Raw genomic sequence first — 24,264 nt, forward strand, 5'->3', positions numbered from 1 at the left:
GAGATTTCATATCAGGATCAACATATGGTCACAGTGTAATCCTCAGAGCCAGTGTAGTCCTCAGAGCCATGCTCCTTTACCCATCTCCCATTCTACTCCCAGCTGCTTCAAACAGCTTATCCGAAGGTGACCTGATGGCCCACGTAGTGATAAATATTTGATATCTGGGGGGAAAGGACTCAACATCACCAGCACATGGGTCACTATTTAACCCCTTTCTCCTCACTCACAAAGCAGCATTGAGGAGAAGCTTGCAGAGTACTGCCACTCCATACAATCTCCACAGAAGTTGATGTCATATCATGCTGCCATTCCAGTCACAATAGATGTATATTAGCCAAACTAGCCAATTTCAGTGCGACCAGTAAACATTTAATATACTGTATATGAGGGAGCCTTTTGTTATGAAGGAACTAAGCCTAACATGCATATACACAGGAAAATCAGGAGAGATGGACTCCATTTACAGGCTGCTGTGACCTACCAGTTTTCAAGTGAATGTTCCTAAGGAATCTAGACAATAATGCAGACACGAAAGTGAAAGAACAAATGTATGAGGATACGAGCCAAGACCTGCATTACCTGGCACTGAACTTCTTCGGAACTGATCATTAACCCAGCCGTAGAATTCTCTGTTTCACCGTTCACAACACCGGGTTCTGCTGCCAGCAGGTCCAAGGTCCTCATAGTGTGGACATAGAAGGCTTTCTTTAGTTGAATGGCTTCCTCCAGCACAGTGATGGAGTCATCGGCCTGTTCCTTCAGCTACAGAGGGTAAAATGTAGTTATAATACAGCAGATATACTAGAGTTAGGTAGCACATAGTGAGGGCATTAGTAACAGCTCCGGCCATACTTATGTGAAGCAGAAAAGATCTTCTATCTGTCATTAGACTATTCTGCCCAGCAGAAATGCAACCTCTATTAGGGACTGGTTCAATCTCTAACGAAATGGCTAGTGGGAGATATCAGAGTGTACACCGGAAGTATACTGGCCACGTGGTTTAAGTCTGGTGTATTCATGAAGGGAGCGCTCGCCCTGCCTGAGGAGAATCTGCAGACACAGCAGCCAAATATTTGGCACATGATGTTGCATCTTAAGCCATTGTCCTTTCACATAAAGCTTCACCCCTTTTCTATAAACTCCATCCTCCTGTTGTACAGGGTGCAGAAAGGGTCTAAGGTTAAGGCAGAAAATGAAATGATTTAATTTCATCTCATCTATATATTGTAACAACCCCCCCCCCCCCCAGACTTCTGGCACATTCTGATAATTACATCTGCCCCCCATGTCCACTGTATTCTGTGATTGCTCCTGAGTTGTGCTGCTTTGGATAACATGAGTGCGGACCCTGTCCTCAATCTACGATGTCCTTATCAAGGGGATGATAGATCCTCTTTAGACTCTGTTCACATCCGAGTGGTGATTTCCATTGTTCTGTACTGATATAAGAGTAGAAGTGCCAGATGGCCTCTGCTCCCTACAATGGGGTCCACCAGCTTTTTGTCATTGGGCCTAGAATTTATTGGAAAAAACAGTACAGTGTATTTTTAGCAGGCCTCGTGCACATGACTGTGAACATGGTCATCGTGCTAGCGGTGTTGTTCACAGCGACCACACTGAGCCATTCTATTCTATGGCTCCATACACACATCAGTGTATTATTACAGGCATGTGTATGGGGCATTAAGGACAGGTCCTATTCCTGTCCGTTTTTCAGCCAGGATCAATGAAATAAATAAAAGGGGATGTGTGGCACATGACTATCCATGTGCAGTTCATGCAGTTTAACCACGGAGCTGGCACACTGTTCTGTGCACATGAATGATGCTTACTAAATGTTCACAATAAACAATACATGACATTCTTATGTAAATGAGACTTTACCACTGTACAACACTGTATTACACCGTAATTCTCTATTGTGCTTGGTGCTTTATTTCTTCACCATCAAGAGAACTGAACACAAACATATCCAGTCTAGGGAATAGATTGTATGATAAATCCACTAGTTAAAAAAAACAACCCCAAAACACACAGTCTCAAGTCACATGGGCTTAAAATGGCTAGAGACTGTAACTGAACACTATGAGCAGGATCCCCGCCAATGAAAACGTCTGGAAATACTTTGCTGCCCCCTACAGGTGTTAATATGAAGAGACCACATTCTCCTCTAGATGGTAATTGCAGAGTATACTGTATGAGGATCACATGCACCTACCACTTTCAGTATATTGTCGGTGAGCTCCTTTTCTTGTTGCATTTGATTCATTCTGTAAAACACAAAAGCAATATAGCAAAGAAAAGTCATATAAACAGTGTATAGGACGTGACCACACCTATTAGCCCCCGTCTTGGCTGCACTATTATCAGCTTATGGGTGGAGTACTATTTAAAAGTAAAGTGTGTTGGGATCCAATATCTAACCCCATCCTAGGGTACTACAGCAGCCATACTGAATTTCCACATGATCGATCATTTTGTTCTTATGAGAAATAACCCGGTGTCAGAGGTGACTGGCCGTGGTGACCTCCCCTCCGCCTACTCAATGCACCATAACTAAGCTGCTGACAGACGCCTCTGGAGGGGGCTTACCCCCCCAATTTAACACGCGTGTCCATTTATTCTTCAGACATCTGCAGGTGGATAGATTCCCATATACATACAGATGGTTGGCAGGTTCAATTTAAATTGGGGTATTTCAGCCAACGATAATAAAATGTATATGGTCTTCTTACGTTATAGGAAACCATTACAATGTGTATCCGCAGTGCAGAACTACTTGTGGTTATATACCAGGGAACTGCAACCCATGTTCATTCGCTTCTGCTACAACTAAATTTCATGTGGCTTTGCCAACAAGCTATAGATAATAGAGGCATCATGCAGTCCATGAACGTCCCTACCCTTATAACAGATAGAAGTTAGGAGATCAGATCGGACTTACACATTGGGTTGTAGTGGGCCCTGTTTCACTGGTTTCACAGGAAAGCTGCTCTGTACGATGGTCCTGATCGCCCTGTAGGAGAAAATATAAAATATGTCTAGACAGATATAGGAAACGTTGCACATACACTAATCCACCTCCTTCCTCTGTAATAAGGAAAGGCAACCATTTTTGCATGGCGTGGTGACTTTATAATGAGCTACTTGGTGTGATGTGCCATAATTGTAGGGTTGTTGATCCCTGAAGGATTTACCTTAAAGACATACACAGTCATACAAATGACACATGGCATTGTACACATACACACAAGGCTTCGCATGACCAAACCCCATACTAACTCAAGTATAGTAGAATTTACTGAATTTTGTCCCTTACTGGGAATCCTTGAAGGCAGTTATACATTTTCCTCGCTATGGCCGTTTCCTGTGTCACAGCTAAGGATCTGAGTGGCCAGGGAGGAGCAGCTACTGATCTACTACTCACATGCATGATGACTCCATTGCCAGTATTTGCCCCGGGTGCAGAGATTTTGGTGTTGTTAGTTTCAATATTGATATCATTGTACTGTCAGAGGGGCCGGCCTTACAGCATAGCATTAGTGCTGAGTTATGAGGAACATCCCCTTATGGTACACTTCTATAGACTTGTACGTTCAGCACCATCCAGTGATGACACAGAGACCTGGCCCCACTGACAGTGCAGTGATATTGGTACCAAAACAAACAGAAAGAGTATATCTGAAACCAGGATAGAGGGAAACTGCATGCAGGACAAAGTCTGAACTGTTCAGATCTACTGAATGCACCTTATGAAGCAAGTGAGGCAATGGAGACAAGGGGACGGGTACTACTCATGTAAAATTGCTGCTGGCTTGAGATTCAGCTAACACAGGTTCCACCTCATGCCTCTATTCCCAATAACGCCCTTGATGTTGTGCCACACATGTAAGAGGTTGCCAACCCCAGCTCTATAGGATCGACTTTTGGTATGGACTGGTTGCTCTGGTTATCAAACCACCTTGGGTAACTATGTATTTACATTTGCCAATTGTGAATTTCAGTGGAAATGTGGTTAGTAGAGATGAGCGAACACTGTTCGGATCAGCCGTTCCGAACAGCACGCTCCCATAGAAATGAATGGAAGCACTTGGCACGGCGACCGGCCGCCGGCAAAGTGTATGTGCCAGGTGCTTCCATTCATTTCTATGGGAGCGTGCTATTCGGAACGGCTGATCCGAACAGTGTTCGCTCATCTCTAGTGGTTAGGAGATAGTGACAATGTCCCTTTACACTTTGAGTACGTTGGTATCGGTCACCATTTTTTCAGTGGGCGACACCAATACACAGAACTTGGCTTCCAAATACCGGAGTGCCACAGTGATTAAACACGTAAATGTAAAGTTAAAGGTTCTTTACCATCTGTTGTACAGCATGACGGCCATGGCTGTGGTTGGTGGCAGGCTTGTAAGGTCCAGATCTACGTGCTTTGTTCCAGGTGGCACTTTGCTCACACATAGTAACTCATTCAGCAGCATATTGAGGACAGGAACAGATAAACTAATACAAAAGAAGGCCAGAAAGAGACAAACGTGATTAATACTACATTACAAAGTCTTATGCACATGGTTATAATAGGGCACCCATACAGCCACATCATAGAAACTTCCTGCAATCATGATCGTATCCATTGACAACAGACTATCACCACTAGGATGGTTACAGAAAATTTAATCAGTTATATTTGCAAAAACGTTAAACTTTTAATTGTCTATGAATTTAAATATGGTTATGTTCATTGGAATATCCCTTCTTCTGTACAAGGCCAGGTGGACTAAGACATATGAGAATGGGCCATTAAAAAGCTAGGTGTAATGTGGATTATTAGCCATCTTCTTTAAAAACATGCAAGAAAAGTCTGATTTTATGGTCTGGATAACATTATGATAAATGCATTAGCTGAGGACGTGTCAATGTCTTATGTTTAACGTTCTCCCGGTCATGGTTTTAGGGCAAGATGTCTAGCATTTCCAGCCTGTATACCTACCACTTCTCCAGCACATCTAAATCCCATTTCAAGTGAGCGGCCACTTTCAAAGCCAGAAGCTTAAGTGTACGATTCCTCTTGTTGTCAGTAGGGGGCTGCACCTGATTCTGTTCATTCACGGTAGGCTTAGAAGCCTGCTCCAGAAACTGTATGATCAGCTGGACAGGAGGTGGATCTGACAAGAACAGAGAACACTTCAATCACTGAATAAGAGCAACGACCAAATTGTCATCTCTTCAAAACTGTTGTTGCTGAAATTTCCTGAAATGTGATGTGCCCACTGTGTGTGAACTTACCCCGGAGGAGTTGGAGAATACCATTTAGTTATGGATTTCAACCATTGCTATATAAAGGGTGAAATCCACAGCAAAATCTGCTGCAAACGATCACAGCATGTTTAAAGGGGTTGCCAAGATAAAAATGGACAATAAATTTATCTTTTAAATACCGTAGGTAAAAAAAAAAAATCATACTCACCTCTCCACAAGGCTCCGATACCTCCCAGCACAGTCCAGTCCTCTTGGTCTAGTATTGACTTGAGGCCAATCAGTGGTCTCAGCGAGGGCCATGTGATGTCACTACCTGTGACATCCCAGGTTTCTTCCTGAGGCCGCTGATTGGCCTCAACAGTCACATGACCACTGATGTGGTGTCAAAGAAATCCTAATGTAAATTCATGCAATTTTGTTACCCATTTACTTAAGAGGGATCTTTATTTTTATGGTCTATTCTTAGATATTCTTAGAATAGTTTATTAATATCAAATTAATCATGGCCTGACACCTTGATTAGCTGATTAAATGTGTCATGGCGCTTAGTAATTGCTGCATTCTCTTATATCTGGTGGTCACATGACCATTCTGGAGCTCAGTCCCTATGTACAGCATGTGCCTGATTTACAATATAGAGATTGCACCTCTTGGCTGAGAACCGTAGCCCTTTCAAGGGGTTGTACAAATGACCTGTCCCCTTCAAACCGTTGATCAGGATAAGTCATTGATCTTTTATCAATGACCTATTCTAAGGACGGGTCATCAATAAAAAGAAGTTGGACAACCCCTTTAAACCGCTGAACGGGGGATGCCAAGTGTTGGATCCCCACTGACCGGATATCAAAGCCTATCCTGTGGATAGTCCATCAATACCCCTTTAAGAAGGAGTTCTTGGAGAACCGCTATGAACGGAATCTTGTGTAAATACCTGGACAGTCCTTCTGTAGATGACTCTCCAATAAAGAGATATCCAGCAAGAATTCAAACCAGGACGTCTGCGGCGGGGTACATGGACGGCTCGAGGTGGCCGCCTCCCTGTCGGCCGCCTCGGCGCTCATCTTCTTCGCCTGCACCTTCTCATTTGCAGCGTTTTTCTTTTTCATTTGGTCAGAGATATCTGCAAGATAAAAGTGTATATATATATATATATATATATATATATAAGTATCCGCTCACCTATTACATTCTGTGCTGATTCTCCCTTATGCCTTTACCCATCTGTTTTACTGTGTACTGATCGGGCTCAGAACCATTGAAGCCAATTATTACAGATCTGATGTATTAGTATTTCTATCTGTAGCCAATGACCTGTACATACAACATAAGATAAGATTAAGTGGGGAAATTTCAGTATGTTTCAGCTGCATAGTAATACAGATACATGGTAATACACATCTTTGTTGTTTCACTTTTAGGCATGGCTTTCTATCACACACCTACATTGCTAATGTACTTTGTGCACAGTTATGGCACGTCCTGATGTTCAGTTTCGTTCTCAGTGTCTACGGACTGTGCTCTGGGTCACATATCGTCCGTCGCTTGGTTCCTCCTGTGCACTGGCTGCAAAGTGACTTTTGTATTACATAGATAAGACTCCTCACCAGCACTGAAAGCATTAAAGGATTTTTCCAGAACTGTGATAATGAGGAGCAGAGGTCACCCAAATGTTACTGTGATTTTCAACAGCTGACCAGAATAAGTGCCGGGTGTTGGACTTCAATATCTAAAGGGGGTTGTTCAGGAATTCCCCATCTCAGGCTGGTAACCAGGGAAGGAGCTGCAATTCTTGGACAACCCCTTTAAGGCCTCAAGTGCATTGCCAGCTGTGCTTTATTTTATAGTCAGCGCCCTGACTCATTGATTTCTTTGGCCCAACATAGATGGCGGTGTATTTTCAAGATTCCACGTGTGGGCCTGGGAGCTAAACTTAGGACTGGTCTATTCCTATCCATTTCGCCGCCCGTGCCCACTGACCTCAGTGAATGGGGACATGGGGTCAGATGGTTGCCTGTCAGGTTGCCCAGTGACACAATTGTGCACAAGTCATCTCAGTCCTAGAAAGTCTCTTTAAAGGATTCGAGGGGCCGGTCATGTGATCTGCCCACCGACCACAATAGGATGAAGGCTAGCAGAGAATGTGTATCTGTTATACAGGACTTGCCCATCGGCCTCACTATACTGACACACCATACATAACATATACAGGATACATGTGCCCCAGTACAATGAATGGGGGAGAGCAGGTGCACACGAACATGTAGCCATAATGTCACATGACTGACACACATCCGCCATTACATCCCATATCCGCCCCCACTGTCACCGACCACTCACCTCCTACCGACAATAATCCGAAACGATCGGCGGCTTATTAACACCAGCCCGGCGCCTTCTCTACTCCGTCACCGGGGGGAGGTCACGTGATGACAACAGAGGCGCAGAGCAATGACGCAAAGACACTAGAACCAAACTTTTCGGCCAATAGTAATGTGGTGTCAGACCACGCCCCCTTCCCTGGGTGACATTGTCATGGCTGTGTGTGCGGTGCTGCGCTGCCGGCCGCCTCTCATCAGGTGCAGCATCCGGGGCAAGAGCGGCCAGGCTGCGGCCTCTGCGGCCTACTGTGCGGAGCTGGTCAGGTACTGGAACAGGGGAGACGAGTGTGTGTGAGGTCATGGGCTGTATATAAGCTATACACATATATATGTGTGCATTAGATATAGGAGCAGTATAGAGTTAGAGGTTTACATTATTTATGAAATATATATATTCTATTTGTGTGTATATTTATTTATTTAAACACCTGAATATAACACCTTTTTTCCAAAGAAAACTTGTGCCTGCATTGCTAAAGTATTAATTTATTTTTCATTATGCAAATGAGCAATCTGGAGCACCGAGGGCAGCTCTGATGCTCCCAAAAACTAGACCCCACACTGTTCTAATACACCGTCCTTACCCCATTTCTTTGAGCAATAGGGTCAGGCAGTGGCGTAACTAGGAATGGCAGGGACCCGTGGCGAACTTTTGACATGGCCCCCCCGACCGACGCTGAAGACCTCGACCGACCCCTCCTACACATTCCCGCGTGCTCTATTATCCCCCATAGTGGCCCCTGCACACAGTATTGTCCCCCATAGTGGCCCCTGCACACAGTATTGTCCCCCATAGTGGCCCCTGCACACAGTATTGTCCCCCATAGTGGCCCCTGCACACAGTATTGTCCCCCATAGTGGCCCCTGCACACAGTATTGTCCCCCATAGTGGCCCCTGCACACAGTATTGTCCCCCATAGTGGCCCCTGCACACAGTATTGTCCCCCATAGTGGCCCCTGCACACAGTATTGTCCCCCATAGTGGCCCCTGCACACAGTATTGTCCCCCATAGTGGCCCCTGCACACAGTATTGTCCCCCATAGTGGCCCCTGCACACAGTATTGTCCCCCATAGTGGCCCCTGCACACAGTATTGTCCCCCATAGTGGCCCCTGCACACAGTATTGTCCCCCATAGTGGCCCCTGCACACAGTATTGTCCCCCATAGTGGCCCCTGCACACAGTATTGTCCCCCATAGTGGCCCCTGCACACAGTATTGTCCCCCATAGTGGCCCCTGCACACAGTATTGTACCCCATAGTGGCCCCTGCACACAGTATTGTACCCCATAGTGGCCCCTGCACACAGTATTATCCCCCATAGTGGCCCCTGCACACAGTATTATGCCCCATAGTGGCCTCTGCACACAGTATTATGCCCCATAGTGGCCCCTGCACACAGTATTGTACCCTATAGTGGCTCCTGCACACAGTATTATCCCCCATAGTGGCCCCTGCACACAGTATTGTACCCTATAGTGGCTCCTGCACACAGTATTATCCCCCATAGTGGCTCCTGCACACAGTATTATCCCCCATAGTGGCCCCTGCACACAGTATTGTACCCTATAGTGGCTCCTGCACACAGTAGTATCCCCAATGTGTCCAAAACATAAAAAACTACTGTTTCTTACCTGTCCCTCCCCCCCGGCTCCTACGCTGTCGGCCTCCGCTGCCGTCCTTCTTCAATGATGTCGAACGTCACATGAGCCGGGACGCAGGCCGGGTTCATGTGACGTCAGAAAGGAGGCCTGGCAGGATCGTGGAGAGGTAAGTAACATGTTTTTTATGTTTCTTACCTCTCCCGGTCCGCCAATCATTATACTCGGGGGTCCGAAAACACCCCCGAGTATAATGATAGCAGCGGTAGCGGCTGTCAATGGGTCCCTAATGTCCCGGGCCCTGTGGCAGCTGCCTCTGCTGATATGGTGGTAGTTACACCACTGAGGTCAGGTAGTTATGCTGAAGTTTAGTGCAGTGGAGCCGCCCTTAAAGCTTCAGATTGCTAATTTGTATATAGTGAAAGAAATTAATATCTTGGCAACAACACGTGAACTTTCATTGAGAAAGTTGTTCCATTGAGGTGAGCTCGACCTATCTACCTGTGTTTCTGGTATTCACTTGGTTACATTGTATAGTATCTACTAGGCACTCGATTCAATAGGAAAACTACACAGATAGGAATTTGGTATTAATGTGACCATTGGCAAAACTGTAATTCTCTAACAATACGGCCCTGCATATACCACACAAGCCTGTCCACGTGTATTATACATACCCCTGTTTGTCTATCTACTTTTACCTCTTCCCTGACAGCAGGTCCAGTGTAAGGTCCGCACCATCCCTGGTTGTGCGGTTTGTGACACATCATCTTTTGGATGATAATGAGGAGCCAGGTAAAATCTAATGATATCCTGTGACTAAATGCCATAGATCTGACCTCCGAGATGTTGTGGACCTTTTGCAAGCGGCCCAGATTGCCATACTAACAGATTATCAGGATTCCCAGAGCATTTAGTCCCATTGGTGTGTGCTGGAAGTAGATTGGTTTTATTGCCTTGCAGCTCTAATATTCTGAATCTGAGCGTGGTAACATCTGTACATGTTTGTGCTGTTATTATTACAGTCTTATAATATTCTTATTGGTTATATGGATGCCTGAGGGAAATTACACTGTAAGCCCCTTGGGTACAGGCACTGATGTAATGGTTAAATTCTTCTTTTTTTTCACAGGAAACGAGATTATGAAGGGTTTCTATGTACGCTGCTGCTGCCTCCTGAATCCCAGAATTCAGTATTTGCACTACGAGCCTTCAATGTAGAACTATCCCAGGCAGGTATTCTAGTGTCTTGTCTCATATCTATGTCCTGCATGTCATGTACAGACCACCTTAGCATGTGATGCAAGGCGCTGTCAGGGGTCAACTCACTCAATCTTGTACTAAACCTTCGCTCAAGCTGCAAATTGAGCATAAATCACATCCCAACACAGTCCACACACCCCAAATACTCGCCACCATCATCACTGACTTGGTGGAAACCTCACTCACATATACATACAAATAACAAGTACAATAATCCCAAAACTAACCAGATGACCTACATGATTCAAGTAGGAAAGAGGACCCTGCCTGCAGACCCTTACAGTCTATATGGGAAGGGAAGGTCGTTGGACACAATTGATAAGGGTAACAGATACTCACATGACGGCATAGTGGTCGCAGGGTTACTGTATGTCATGTGCTATTCTAAATAGATCAGTCTTTAGGTAGCGACTGTGGGACGACTGTGTCATGAATTGTGGTATTGAGTTCCACAGTATGGGGGATCTGTCTAACAGCTAGAAGATCAAATCTATGCTTCCTTCTTAAAGGGAACCTCTCGTCAGTTTGGGACACAAAAGCAGCAGTAGTTCATTATAGGCCAATGAATTAGTAGCCCAACTATCCCTGTTCTTTGCCTCTTTGTGCCTGTTTTTTCTTTCGTACTTCAGCGGGGGGGGGGCTGTGGAGCAGTGGTCAGGCAGTTTCCGCACCACTCCTTTCATTTAAATTGGAGCTCCTGGTCTCCTGATTAGTGGGGGTATGGTGACTGAACACTCACTGATCTGCAAGTTCCTATGGTCTATGTATACAGAAAAATCTGTATTGTGGGAAAACTCCTTTAACAGAAGGACTGTGCCTTTAGAGCAGGGGTCCGCAACCGCCGGTCCGCGGACCAGTACCAGGCCGCGGGGCATGTTGCACCGGTCCGCGTACTGGCGACGAGGAGTCAGCAGCTGCTGTGGAGCTGGTGAGTGCCCGGGGTTGAGCCAGGACAAGTAGGGATACAGACTGCGTCCAGGTGTTGAAGCTAGGGGCCCACCCCGTATTAATCAGGAAAAAGAGCTTCACACAAAGATGCGTGCCAACAAATCAGATGTATTTTTATTGGTAGAGCAATAGGGGTTGAGCCAGGACAACACTGACACTTGGTTGTTGCTCATCGGGATAAGGTGAGCAAAGTGCAGGGTTGAGCCGGGACCCGCTGTATGTCCGAGATTCTAGTACTATGCAGGACCTGCAGCGGGTCTTGGCTCCACCCCGCACTCGCCTACCAAACTTTGGGCAACTATATTACATGTCACTTTTCCCTGTGATGTGTAATGTAGCTGTAGTGAGGCTGTAGTGAAGTTAATAGCAGCATTAGGAGTGAGATCCGTCATCAGTAGCCATCTTCATAACAGTGTCTGTCATCCGTAGCCATCTTCATAACCTGAAGTGTCCGTCATCAGTAATCTACACCCCCATGCTTAACCCCGCCCCCAACCACACTCCTTCCCCGCCCCCACTGGGCCATAGAAAAATTGTCTTGCTGAAACTGGTTCGTGGTGGAAAAAAGGATGGGGACCACTGCTCTAGAGCATCGGAGATGAGACTAATAATGATGATATATGGGACATAGAATATTGTTATATGGAGCAGTAGGTAAACCGCCAGTTCATAACATCCTAGTTTAGTGTTCTACCATAGCACCAGTTTTCGGTTGGGATTGCTACACCCCTCACTGCTTGACTGATGTGCTGGAGCTTTCCTCACGCATATGCTGAAGGTCGGAGTCCTATGCATATGCATCACTGCCCGTTTTCTCTTACTTGGCATCCACTGTAGTATTGCTCATGTGCCAGACACTGATCATTTGCCGGAAACAAGAAATTTATATCAGGGAGCTTTGAGAAAGGCTTCGGCAGGATATGTCAGTCAGGAGGTGAGGGGGTGCGCTAGGTGTAATATTGAACTAAGTAGGAATGGTTTAGTAGACTCCATAGTGGTGATAAACTCCCTGCAATAAATTTGGCTAGAACTAACGGTCTTTGGCATGGATTACACCAAGCATGGATGATGAGCGCAGAGAAAAGTTACCATTTGTTTCCAGCAGCTAGTTACATCAATATCGCCCCATTATACATAGGCATATGTTTATCACCTTATATAAAGTCTGATTTTATTTCTGAAGGTAAAAGATTCGGTATCGCAGAGGAATATCGGGCTGATGAGGATGCAGTTCTGGAGGGAGGCTATTGATGATGTATACAACGAGAATCCTCCACATCACCCTGTAGCACTTGAACTGTCCAAGGTATCTGTAGTTACTATTAGAATTTACAATCGCAGATGCGCCTACTGTAATGTATAAAGACCATGGAAAGTCATATTGAAAAATCCAGGGAACGGAATCTGCCGTGCAAAATCTGCTGTGGGAATCTTCCTGCTGACAGCAGAATAACGGGCTGCTCCCGTTCACTTCAATGGAAGCTTCAGGCAGGATCCGCACAAAGATCGAGCAGGACACTTGCTGATTTGTGCCGCACATAATCAGCTGTGGAGTCTTGTCCCTGGACAACCTAACATTTCACCCGTTATCATAACCTTCCCCTGGGTCACCGCTCAGGCCTTTGATTGGCTGCAGCAGTCAACTAGCACAAATGGGATGTCACTGCTGATGTCAGCAAGGGGAACAGATCTGCTGCCACTGGAAATGGAAGTCTGGGGAGAGGCGAGTCAAGTGTTTTGGTCCTTAAAGGGATTCTACCACTAAATATGTATTTTTTTGTGCTTTAGACGTCGGAATAGCCTTTAGAAAGGCTATTCGTCTCTTACCTTTAGACGTGGTCTACACGCCTCCGTTCCTTAGAAATCCCGGTTTTTACTGGTATGCAAATGAGTTATCTTGCAGCAATGGGGGCGGTCCCCAGCGCTCAAATGGCGATGGGGGCGTCCCCACTGCTGCCTGAGAACTCTCTCCAGCGGAGCCTCCATCTTCAGCTGCATCCTCCCCTTCTCTCGTCATCTTCCGTCTGGGTCAGCTCCGACGCTTGCGCAGTGTGCTCTACTAGTGTCTCACTGGCAGTGTGAATATAGACTTATTGGTTCCAAAATACATAGAAATCTATATGTACATAATATGTTCTGCAGTATAACTAATACAGGTTTTATTTTTTATTAGGCTGTCCAGAAACACAAACTGACAAAAAGATGGCTGAGCAGAGTTATCGATGAGCGGGTGAGTTGTTCAGCTAAACAGAGGATTGCTATAGCGAGCGCAGACTAAGGCCTCATTCACTCTTATTACTTTTGCAGCAAATATATAAAGGGATGTTTTTCAGCATTTTTTATATTGGCAGTTTTTATATCGTAACATGTAAACTGTAGCTTCCGTTTGATTTAGCCATTATTTTTTCCTTGCTATTGTGTCTGGTGACCATTTTTGTGTTCTACTTTATTAACCTATCTAACTTCATTTTAATAGAAAACAGACTGTAAAGTTCCCATTAACCACGATCTAACTAAGCATTACCAGGGAGAGACTGTCTGTCTATACATATGTACTCAATGTAGTACACAGAGCTGAATCATTTACCAAAGGGGGAGGGTCACTTCAAATGGCTGTATCTCTGGTTTTGTACCACCTAGGTGTTTCTGATATCATAATAAAGCGGAGCTATGCTCCCAAGACGGAAGCACTAGCTGTAAAAGAATTAGGGAATGTGATTTTTATATGCAGCATGAACTGATACATATCAGATTCAGATTTCCAACTGTGTTTTTAACTAGCGATATCTCAGGTTCTGTTATAGCTAGTACTTCTCTCTAGGCAGCATATGAAAGCTGAGAATCTCCACGTTCTTGTGAAACCAGAATCATCTAGGTGGTATAAAACCAGAGATAAAGCCATTTGAAGTGTCTGCGTTGAATACAGGGGTAAGGACAGAGTCTCCTTGGTAATGCTTAGTTAGGGCATTACTAATAGGAACTTTGTAGCCTGTTTTTTTTTATTAAAAGGAAGTTAGATAGGTTAATAAAGTATATTACAAAAAAATGGAGTTACACTTGAAAGGGAAACTGTCGGGGGTATTTGGAGCACTTAACTAGCCACAGCTCCTTATTCACTAAGGGCTGGGTGTATCTTTATCAGACTCCCAAGTCAAACAGGTATTGTCCACGTCCCATGGGTTCTCCTGTTGTGTTAGACGTTAGGAGAACCAGTACAAACTTTTAACCCGCTGGTATAAAACACCAGAATGGCTCTTTGCCTACAAGTTAGCGGACAGTGACTGGCGCTGTGGTCAGGGGACCGGTTTTCTATCACACGTTTGGTGGTCGCCGGTCAGTCTGGATGTCGCCATCGTGCGGCTCCTTCGTGATTGCATAATATGCAATATGCATATTATGTTATATGTTTCTCTTTGCTGTTTGCCAATTCTTGAATAAAGATTTGATAAAAATTCACCAAGGGCTTAGCTTAGCAAATATCCCTATCCTAACTCTGTCCATGGCCACATTTTATAAAACCGAACCTTTATACTTGCCTAGAGATGAGAGTCATTGGACTCATCTCTGGTGCTACCATTGCTTGCACAGGTCGTCAGTGAAGCCAGTGAGGACATCTTTGCTTCACTGCTTGTATGTCCGAGGTCCAGAACATGTGCAGTACTCCAACTTCAGTGAAAAACCGTGTAAAGACCGCAAGTACAGGAGGTATATGTGTGTATGTGTGTGTCTTAATTTTTGTAAAAGAAATCTCACCACTGCCATTATTATCATCAGGCTGTTCATGGAACCATTAACCAGTCCATACCAATCTCTGTCTGACTTTAGTGCCCCAGATGGACCTCACAGGTTCCCTTTAAAAGGCGTCTACCACCATCAAAATCTTTTAAACCTCTTATATACTGTTGTAGTGTCACTGTGAACATACAGTACATTTGTCTCAAAGTTAAGCCTTGCTGCCAAGAAAATTAAAGGAAGTCTATCAGAAGGAAAATCAGTATTAAACTAACAACAGTACAGCTTCAACACTTTCCAAAGAAGCCTTTCTTATTCTTCATTGCAGCTCCATCCAGATCCAGTATGATACAATGACAAGGCTATGTTTGGGCAGTGTGACAGGCGGCACTGTCATTGTATTTGGCATAATAACTTTTGTATTGAGATGCTGCAGGGTGGCTGTGCTGCTATATTAACTTAGCAATATCAGTCCATATGAACAATGGCGTAACTAGGAATGGCGGTGCCCCATGGTGAATTTATGACATCCCCCCCCCCCATAGTGGCCCCTGCATACAGTATTATCCCCCATAGTGGCCCCTGCATACAGTATTATCCCCCATAGTGGCCCCTGCATACAGTATTATCCCCCATAGTGGCCCCTGCATACAGTATTATTCCCCATAGTGGCCCCTGCATACAGTATTATCCCCCATAGTGCCTCCTATACACAGTATTATCCCCCATAGTGGCCTTCATACAGTATTATCCCCCATAGTGGCCCCTGCATACAGTATTATCCCCCATAGTGCCTCCTACACACAGTATTATCCCCCATAGTGGCCCCTGCACACAGTATTATCCCCCATAGTGCCTCCTACACACAGTATTATCCCCCATAGTGGCCCCTGCATACAGTATTATCCCCCATAGTGGCCCCTGCATACAGTATTATCCCCCATAGTGCCTCCTACACACAGTATTATCCCCCATAATGGCCCCTGCACACAGTATTATCCCCCATAGTGGCCCCTGCATACAGTATTATCCCCCATAGTGGCCCCTGCACACAGTATTATCCCCCATAGTGGCCCCTGCATACAGTATTATCCCCCATAGTGGCCCCTGCATACAGTATTATCCCCCATAGTGGACCCTGCACACAGTATTATCACCCATAGTGGCCCCCGCACACAGTATTATGCACCATAGTTGCCCCTGCATGCATTATACCCTATAGTGACCCCTTAACCCAGTATTAATCCCCATAGTGGCCCCTGCACACAGTATTATGCTCTATTGTGGACACCCATGAACAATTATTATACTCTAGAACAGGGGTCTCAAACGCAACTCAGCATGTGGGCCGCAGAGCAAGATCCCAGTACCGTGCACTACATCTCCCAGCAGCTCCAGGGCATCTGGAGCTGCTGGGAGTTGTAGTAATTGAAAGATTTGGGGGCAAAATAGGGGACAATAAAAGCAGTTTTTTGGGGTTTGTAAAATTGGCACTTACCTTGTCACTGCAGGTCTGGCCTCCGCTGCTAAAATCCAGCCGCCACGCTCAGCGTCAGGATATCAATGACGCATGAGGAAAAGAGCTGCGACTGGATTGGCCAATCCGTTACTAGGCTATAGGGGGCAGGCCCAAGGTCCGGGACATTCTCCCGCCGCTGCGCTACAGCCGGCCATTTTTATGTAGCGTAGCGGCGGTCACCACTACATGGAACATACTAGGCTTGGCGTGGATTAGTCTGCGGGCCGCACAAAATTGTTCGCCGGGCCGCGAGTTTGAGACCCCTGCTCTAGAGTCTTTTCAGACCCCAGAGTATAATAATCGGAGACCCAGAGAAGGATACAATCATAAAAGAAACACCGTTTCTTACCTATCTCTGACTCCGCAGCACTCCCTGCTGATGACTGCCATCTTCTATGACGTCTGGGACGTCAAGTGACCCGGGGGACGCAGGCCTCGGTCATGTGACGTAAGTGCGTCATAGAAGTAGGCCCGAAGCCTGCCCGGAGAGGTAAGTAACACAGGTTTTTATGTTCCCTTACCTATCTCGGGCCTCCAATCATTACACTTGGGGGGTCTGAAAACACCCCCCCCCCCCCCCCCCCCCCCCCCCGAGTATAATTGTGTTTGTGGGGCCAGTGGCGTCACTTACCAATCCTGGCCCCTGTCAGGATTGGTAAGTAAATAGGGTCCGTTACCGGATGAAGTTACTCTAGACCTATTAAAAAAAAACAAAAAAAAACGCAGTGGTAGCAGCTGTTGCCGGGCCTCTAATGTCCTGGGCCCTGTGGTAGTTACGCCCCTGTATATGATTAATGTAGAGGTGATATATAGGTGTATTGTATATTTGATACACGTTCCCCTATTAACACCAAAAAGCTCTCCTGCAGCCACGTAGTGTTATGCAAGCAATGTAATCGCCTGTTATGTTAAATTGTAGCAAACAAAAAAAATGCCATTGTCAGAAAATCTTAGTCTTCATAGTATGTTCTTTATGGCCATACATTTCATGGAGTTAACGTTGAGCTGAGCGGGGAGGCGACATAGAATCCAGATCTGTGCTCCACATTTACATATAGAATAAAGGTCCAGATTCTTGGCATCACTGATTTTACATTAGAAAGCACAGGTATGGTTGTGTTTGTCTAGAACTACCCTACATATGATTATTGTGCCTTGTTTATTAGCCATGTGATTGCTGGTAGACTCCAATTAAGCTTGTGGAACATTGGTGCCACCTAGTGGATGCTGTGCTACATTTCATGCCATAAAACACCTTCACACATACAAACATATCAGCACTAGAGATGAGCGAACACTATTCAAAACAGCCGTTTCGAATAGCACGCTTCCATAGAAATGGATGGAAGCGGCCAGCACACAGACTTTGCTGGCGGCCGGTCGCTTAACCCCCCACGTGTGGCTATGTCAATTCATTTCTATGGGAGCGTGCTATTCGAAACGGCTGTTTTGAATAGTGTTCGCTCATCTCTAATCAGCACCTGTCTGGTTTTCTTTATGGCAGGAATTATGAAAAGAAAAAAAAAAAGCAAACCCAAAATCCCAAAAATCCCTTTCCCTTAAAAATTATTATTGGGTATCATACTGTGTGTTCTAGCCTGTGCACTTGTTTGGGGGGGGTGGGTCTTTGATGACATCCACAGCTGCCACCTATGATAAATGTGGTGTAATGCTCCGGTGTGTAATGTAAGGATCCTGGATTTCAATTTTAGCAATAGCAACATCTACATGGACATTTCTTGTTCCTCCTGTTCAGATTTCCTTAAAGGGATTCTATCATTAAAATCAAATTTTTTTGTCGTTGACATGTAGGAATAGCCTTAAGAAAGGCTATTCTTCTCCTACCTTTAGATGTTTTCTTCAGGCCGCTGTTCGATAGAAATCCCAGTTTTCATCTGTATGCAAATGAGTTCCCTCGCAGCACTGGGGGCGGGCCCCAGCACTCAAACAGCACTGGGGGCGTCCCCAATGCTGCGAGAGAAATCTCCAGCGCCGCCTCCATCTTTTTCAGGAACGTCCTCTTCATGCGTCTTCTTCCGGCACTGGGGCCTCGGGCAGAGTCGGCTGTGCATGCCCACAGGCCACAAGAAAATGGCCGCTTACTTACTGTGTTTGACCCCCAGCGCCGGAAGAAGACGCGCGAAGGGGCCGTTCCTGAAGAAGATGGAGGCGGCTTTGGAGATTTCTCTTGCAGCATTGGGGACGCCCTCAGTGCTGTGAGAGAACTCATTTGCATACTGACGAAAACCGAGATTTCTATGGAACGGCGGCGCAGAGAAGACATCTAAAGGTAGGAGAAGTATAGCCTTTCTTGCGTATCAACGACAAAAAAATTAGATTTTAATGGTAGCATCCTTTTAAGCTTCTTTGGCTTGTACCTACAATCCAAAAAACATACTAATAGGATAATATGGAATTTAGATTGAGACCCCCAAGGACTGGATCAGGTATCACAGTCTCTGGAGCGTGTGACAGAATATATCAGCGCTATATAAATAATACATAAAGTATTACATAAAGTACAATGTGAATCTCTCTCTATGCCTGTGATAATAATAGCACTCGTCAGACATAACTGCAGTTAAAGATCATTACACATGGTGGCGCTGTAGGTTCTTGAAGAACGTATATGTAAGAAAAATGTTAATAGAAGTTCTCAAAAACCTAAAGCTTTGCCTTCATTCAGTATGGATGTGTAATGCGTGATATGTTCATATATTTCTTCCGACCTTAGAAGTAAAGAGATTGTATTTCACTATTCGTTCATCTCTAATCAGCACCAAATTCCACTGTGTGAACAAACCCTTAAATACTTCTCAGAAGTGACACAGTTGTATCCAGTCAAGAAGATCCTGTGCAAGCTAAAAAGCCTGCACTTGTTAGACTTCATTCCTTGGGGTCCGAGTAGTTTCCACACGAAACGTGGAGGGAAAAGTCCTGTAAGCAGCATTTTTTCTCTCTGCATGTTTTGTGTGGAAACCACATGGACCTCATTATAGTCTATGGGGGTCCATGGGTTTCCCAGGTAGCCGCTTTTAAATGCATATAGGTTTCTGTTCAGAGGGGTTCCCAAGCAGACTCCTCGAACGCAGATGTGAATGGGGCCTAAGGGAGATTTGTGCTGCTGATCTTATATCCTATTCAATCCATTTACAGTAAGGATAGGTTGAGATCTTTTTTTGGGGATCTTTATAGAAGACTCCACCATAGATTCCGTCTGAAATCAGCAGGGACAATAGTCCTACACGTGCTATTGGATGTACACAGGCAACCGTTTATTTAGCGGAGTTGGTTCTCTGTTTTTCTGGTCGCCATGTGGTCCCAAATAATGGAAAAGCAAACGATAGTGTGAACCTAATGTAAACTAGTTATGGTAATTCCAACATCTTACTGAGATTTGTGCGTGAAGAACCGGCGACGAGATGAACTGGACTTGATTAGAAGTAGAGATGAGCGAACACTGTTCGGAACAGTCGTTCCGAACTGCACGCTCACAGCACGCTCCCATAGAAATGAATGGAAGCGGCCAGCATGCAGGGGGTTAAGTGGCCGGCCGCCAGCAAAGTCTGCGTGCCAGGTGCTTCCATTCATTTCTATGGGAGCGTGCTGTTCGGATCGGCTGATCCGAACAGTTTTCGCTCATCTCTAATTAGAAGTCTTAGGCCTCATGCACATGGCCGAGTGTGCAGGCTGAGACTCTTCCCATGGGTGGCCCGATACTCCGTTCCATTCTGAGCATTAGAGAGCAGGTCCTAGAAGGCACCTGGATGTCATCTATGGTCTATCTTAATGGTCAGCTTTGTAGCCTTGCACCACTGGAGTCCTAGATTTAGATCCTGCCAAGGACAACATCTGCAAGAAGTTTGTATGTTCTCCCCGTGTTTGCGTAGGTTTCCTCCAGGTACTCCAGTCTCCTCCCACACGCCAAAGGCCTACTGATAGGGAATGTAGATTGTGAGCCCTATAGGGGACAGTGACTGTCAATGTCTGTAAAGCGCTGCAGAATATGATGGCGCTATATAAGGAAGAGAAATAATCTACCACCACTTGATCTGAAACCTGAATAACCAAATCCCTCATAAACTACTTCTATCCATTTACATTTTCTGTATAAGTGACATTATCATATGTGAGACCTTTGAGGAGGACACTACAATGAGGCGGCATCGCTGTGGATTCCATTTAGGGTTTTTTATCTCTTGTTTGTAGGAGAAGAACCTGGACGATCGGGCCTATCGCAACATCAGGGAGCTGGAAACCTATGCAGAGAATACCCAAAGTTCATTGCTATACTTGACCTTGGAGACTCTTGGTAAGTCCTAAAAAAAAATTCTTTTGAAGGCTGAATTCTTTTTTTTTTTTTTTTTCCTTAAGCATTTTCACTTTCCATTCATGTCAATGGGGTTTACAAGGTGGAATCCGTCTGAGAATAGGTCATGACAATTCTTTTTTTTCCTCTAGCTGATCTTTTTCAGGGAAAAAAAAATCTGCTATGTGAAATTAGTGGGAACTTTTTGGCAGATCCTGCAGCTTGCAAATATCTGTGTGCACATAACCTTAAAGGGGCTCTATCATTGGGAAAAGTCATTTTTAACTAATCACATCCTTGCACAGCCTATAGAAAGGCTATTTCACACCAACCTTTAGTATATAGATTGCCTCAGTGGTTTCTGAATAAGTCCGTTTTTATTCATATGCTAATTAGATTGGTGCATGATGCATTGTGCACCCCCTTTGCTATTGCTTCCTATGTCTGCACAGCACAGGCTGTTGCTGCTGCTGCTGATGACTCAGCTTCCTGTTTGCACACACGCATAGGAGATAATAGTAGGGACGAGTGCTGCTGGGAACTTCCTGTGCTGGCTGGAAGCTCATTAGCATATGAATAAAAACAGACTTATTCAGAAACCGCTGAGGCAATCTACATACTAAAGGTAGGTGTGTAATAGCCTTTCTAAAGGCTATGCAAGGATGTATTTAGTTAAAAATGACTTTTCCCAATGATAGAGCCCCTTTAAGGCTATCCTCCGGATAGGTCATCAGTATCAGATCGATGGCGGTCTCCTGCGACCACACAGATCAGCTATTAAAAGTGACCCTTGTCAACCCTTTAAGCATTTCACAGGAATTAAAAGAATATGGAGGTCAAATTTAGACATTTCATTTTTATCCAATAATACATTCATTTATCCCTAAAATTAACACATTCACAAAGGGTTAAAGGAGAAAATTCATCTCACAGTTTATGTAATTTTTCCCAGGCACAGAAATACCCCACATGTGGGTGTAAACTGGTTTTTAGGCACTCGGGAGTGCACGGAAGAGAAGGAGCGACACTTGGCATTTGAAAAACAGATTTTGCTGGAATAGTTTTCAGGTGCCATGTCTCCTTTGCAAAGCCTCTAGAGTACCAAAACAATGGAACTCAAAAAAAAATAACCCCATTTTGGAAACTACACCCCTTACAGAATTTATTAAGGGGTATAGTGAGCATTTTGACCCTACAGCCATTTCACAGATTTTAATAACATTATGTGTAAGTTAAAAATGACTGAAATGTCACTTTATCCTCAAAGTTTTCATTTTCACAAGGGGTTAAAGGAGTAAAAGCCCCCCACAGTTTGTGAAACATTTGCTCATGAATATGGCAATACCCCATATGTGGTCATAATCTGCTGTATGGGTTCATGGTGGGGCTCAGAACAGAAAGAGCGCTATTTGGATTCAGATTTTACTGGAATAGTTTTCAGGTGCCATGTCACATATAGTGCCCCTATAGTACCAATACAATGGAAACCCCCAAAAGTGACCCCGCTTTGGAAATTACACCCCTCATGGAAATTCTCAAGGTGTATGGTGAGCATTTTGACCCTACAGCTGTTTCACAGATTGTATTAGCATTGGGATGTAAAAATTTAAAATGATTTTTTTCCTCAATAAACTGTCCATTTATCGCCATATTTTTATTTTTTTTTACAAGGGAATAAAGAAGAAAAAGCATACGATAGTTTGTTACACAATTTCTCCTGAATACGTGAATACTTCATATGTGATTGTAATCTGCTGTATGGGTACATGGCAAGGCTCAGAATGGAAAGAGCGCTATTTGGCTTTGGCGAGTGGATTTTACTAGAATAGTTTTCAGGTGCCATGTTGCATTTGCAGAGCCCCTAATGTATCAATACAATGTAAAACCTATTTTAGAAACTACACCCCTCAAAGAATGTATCAAGCGGCATTATCAATTTGAGCTAAATATGCTTCATAAAAATTAATGTACAACATGAAAATTGAATTTTTCTAAAGAAATATGCCATTTTGGTGCCCAAAAGTGCACCCACTTTGAGTCATCAGAGAACTGCACTCCTAAAACTATTAAGTGGGATTTCCCAGGGACAAAAAAATGATATGTATGTGTGTGTACACTGCTGCTTGTGCACACAACAGGGCTCAGAAGCGATTTTTAGCTTTTGGAGTACAGATTTAGAGGGACTTTCTGGACACCATGTTGTTTATGCAGAGCCCTGGAGTTGCCAGTAAATTAGAATTCTCCAAGAAGTGACCCTATTTTGTAGGGGCAATTTTAGGGTCTCTGCAAATATGACATGGTGTCCAAAAACCAGCAATCTAAAGCTATGCTCCAAAAGCCATATAGAGCTCCTTCACATCTGTGCCCAGCTGTGTACCCAAATGGCAGTTTACGCCCACATGTATGACACTTGTGTTCCCGGGTATAATGTACTTAATGTCCTATGTGGGTATAAACTGCTGCTTGAGCACAGCCGGGCACAGAAGGGAAGGAGCTATTTTGGTTTTTGGAGCACAGTTTGGGTTTTGGACATCATACCACTTATCCAGAGCCCCTGAATTGCCAGTAAAGTAGATTCTGCAGACTTGTGACCTCATTTTGGAAACGTGAGGTCACAAGTCTGCAGAATCTACTTTACTGGCAATTCAGAGGCTCTGGATAAGTGGTATGATGTCCAAAACCCAAACTGTGCTCCAAAAACCAAAATAGCTCCTTCCCTTCTGTGCTCGGCTGTGCTCAAGTATTTCATTTGAATAAATGATTTTGCAGCTGATATTGAAAAGTGAAAATTGCAATCTTTCCAGAGAAATGCCATTTCTGTGCCCGATATGTTGTGCCCAGTTTGTCAGCAGAGACACACGCTCCAAAAATTAATTGTTATCCCTGGCACAACAGCTTTTGGAGCGTTCATCTCTGATACAAGCTAGGCACAACCTATTACGCTTTGGAATTACATATTCCTGGAAAAATTGCCATTTTCACTTTTCAGTCAGTGGTGTATTCATTTCTGGAGAATAAATTATAGCAACACTTGGATAAATTTCTTCGGGGGGGGGGGGGGGGTAGGTGTTAGTTTCCAAAATGGGGTCACATGTCAGGGGATTCCATTTTACTGGCATTTCAGGAGCTCTGCAAAAATGTCCAAAAGCTAAACTGTCTAAATCTGTACATCAAGAACCAAATAGCGCTCCTTCACTCCTGTGCCCAAACAGCAGTTTATACCACATATGATATTACGTGCGTTATCTTGGGTACC

The 24,264-nt window shown here is 44.6% G+C and overlaps 2 protein-coding genes across 3 annotated transcripts in view; one reads left to right on the forward strand and one right to left on the reverse strand.

Annotated features, from left to right (window-relative positions):
* The window catches only part of INTS8 (integrator complex subunit 8), a 33,625-nt gene extending 25,947 nt beyond the window's left edge, over positions 1-7,678 (reverse strand). The window contains 7 exon segments of the mRNA XM_075270230.1: positions 583-765; positions 2,222-2,273; positions 2,948-3,019; positions 4,363-4,503; positions 4,991-5,165; positions 6,191-6,379; positions 7,597-7,678. Coding sequence (XP_075126331.1) covers positions 583-765; positions 2,222-2,273; positions 2,948-3,019; positions 4,363-4,503; positions 4,991-5,165; positions 6,191-6,365 — 798 coding nt within the window. The 5' untranslated portion in view covers positions 6,366-6,379; positions 7,597-7,678.
* Positions 7,531-24,264, forward strand: part of NDUFAF6 (NADH:ubiquinone oxidoreductase complex assembly factor 6) — a 64,498-nt gene continuing 47,764 nt past the window's right edge. The window contains exons 1-5 of one of the 2 annotated variants that reach the window (XM_075270276.1): positions 7,531-7,901; positions 10,370-10,469; positions 12,632-12,754; positions 13,622-13,678; positions 20,909-21,011. In XM_075270276.1, coding sequence (XP_075126377.1) covers positions 7,750-7,901; positions 10,370-10,469; positions 12,632-12,754; positions 13,622-13,678; positions 20,909-21,011 — 535 coding nt within the window. In that variant the 5' untranslated portion in view covers positions 7,531-7,749. Of the gene's footprint in view, positions 7,902-10,369; positions 10,474-12,631; positions 12,755-13,621; positions 13,679-20,908; positions 21,012-24,264 lie in introns of those variants that run through there. The other variant, XM_075270277.1, reaches the window with a different exon arrangement.

The sequence above is a fragment of the Leptodactylus fuscus genome, chromosome 4 (assembly GCF_031893055.1).
Source record: "Leptodactylus fuscus isolate aLepFus1 chromosome 4, aLepFus1.hap2, whole genome shotgun sequence".
Lineage (NCBI taxonomy): Eukaryota > Metazoa > Chordata > Amphibia > Anura > Leptodactylidae > Leptodactylus > Leptodactylus fuscus.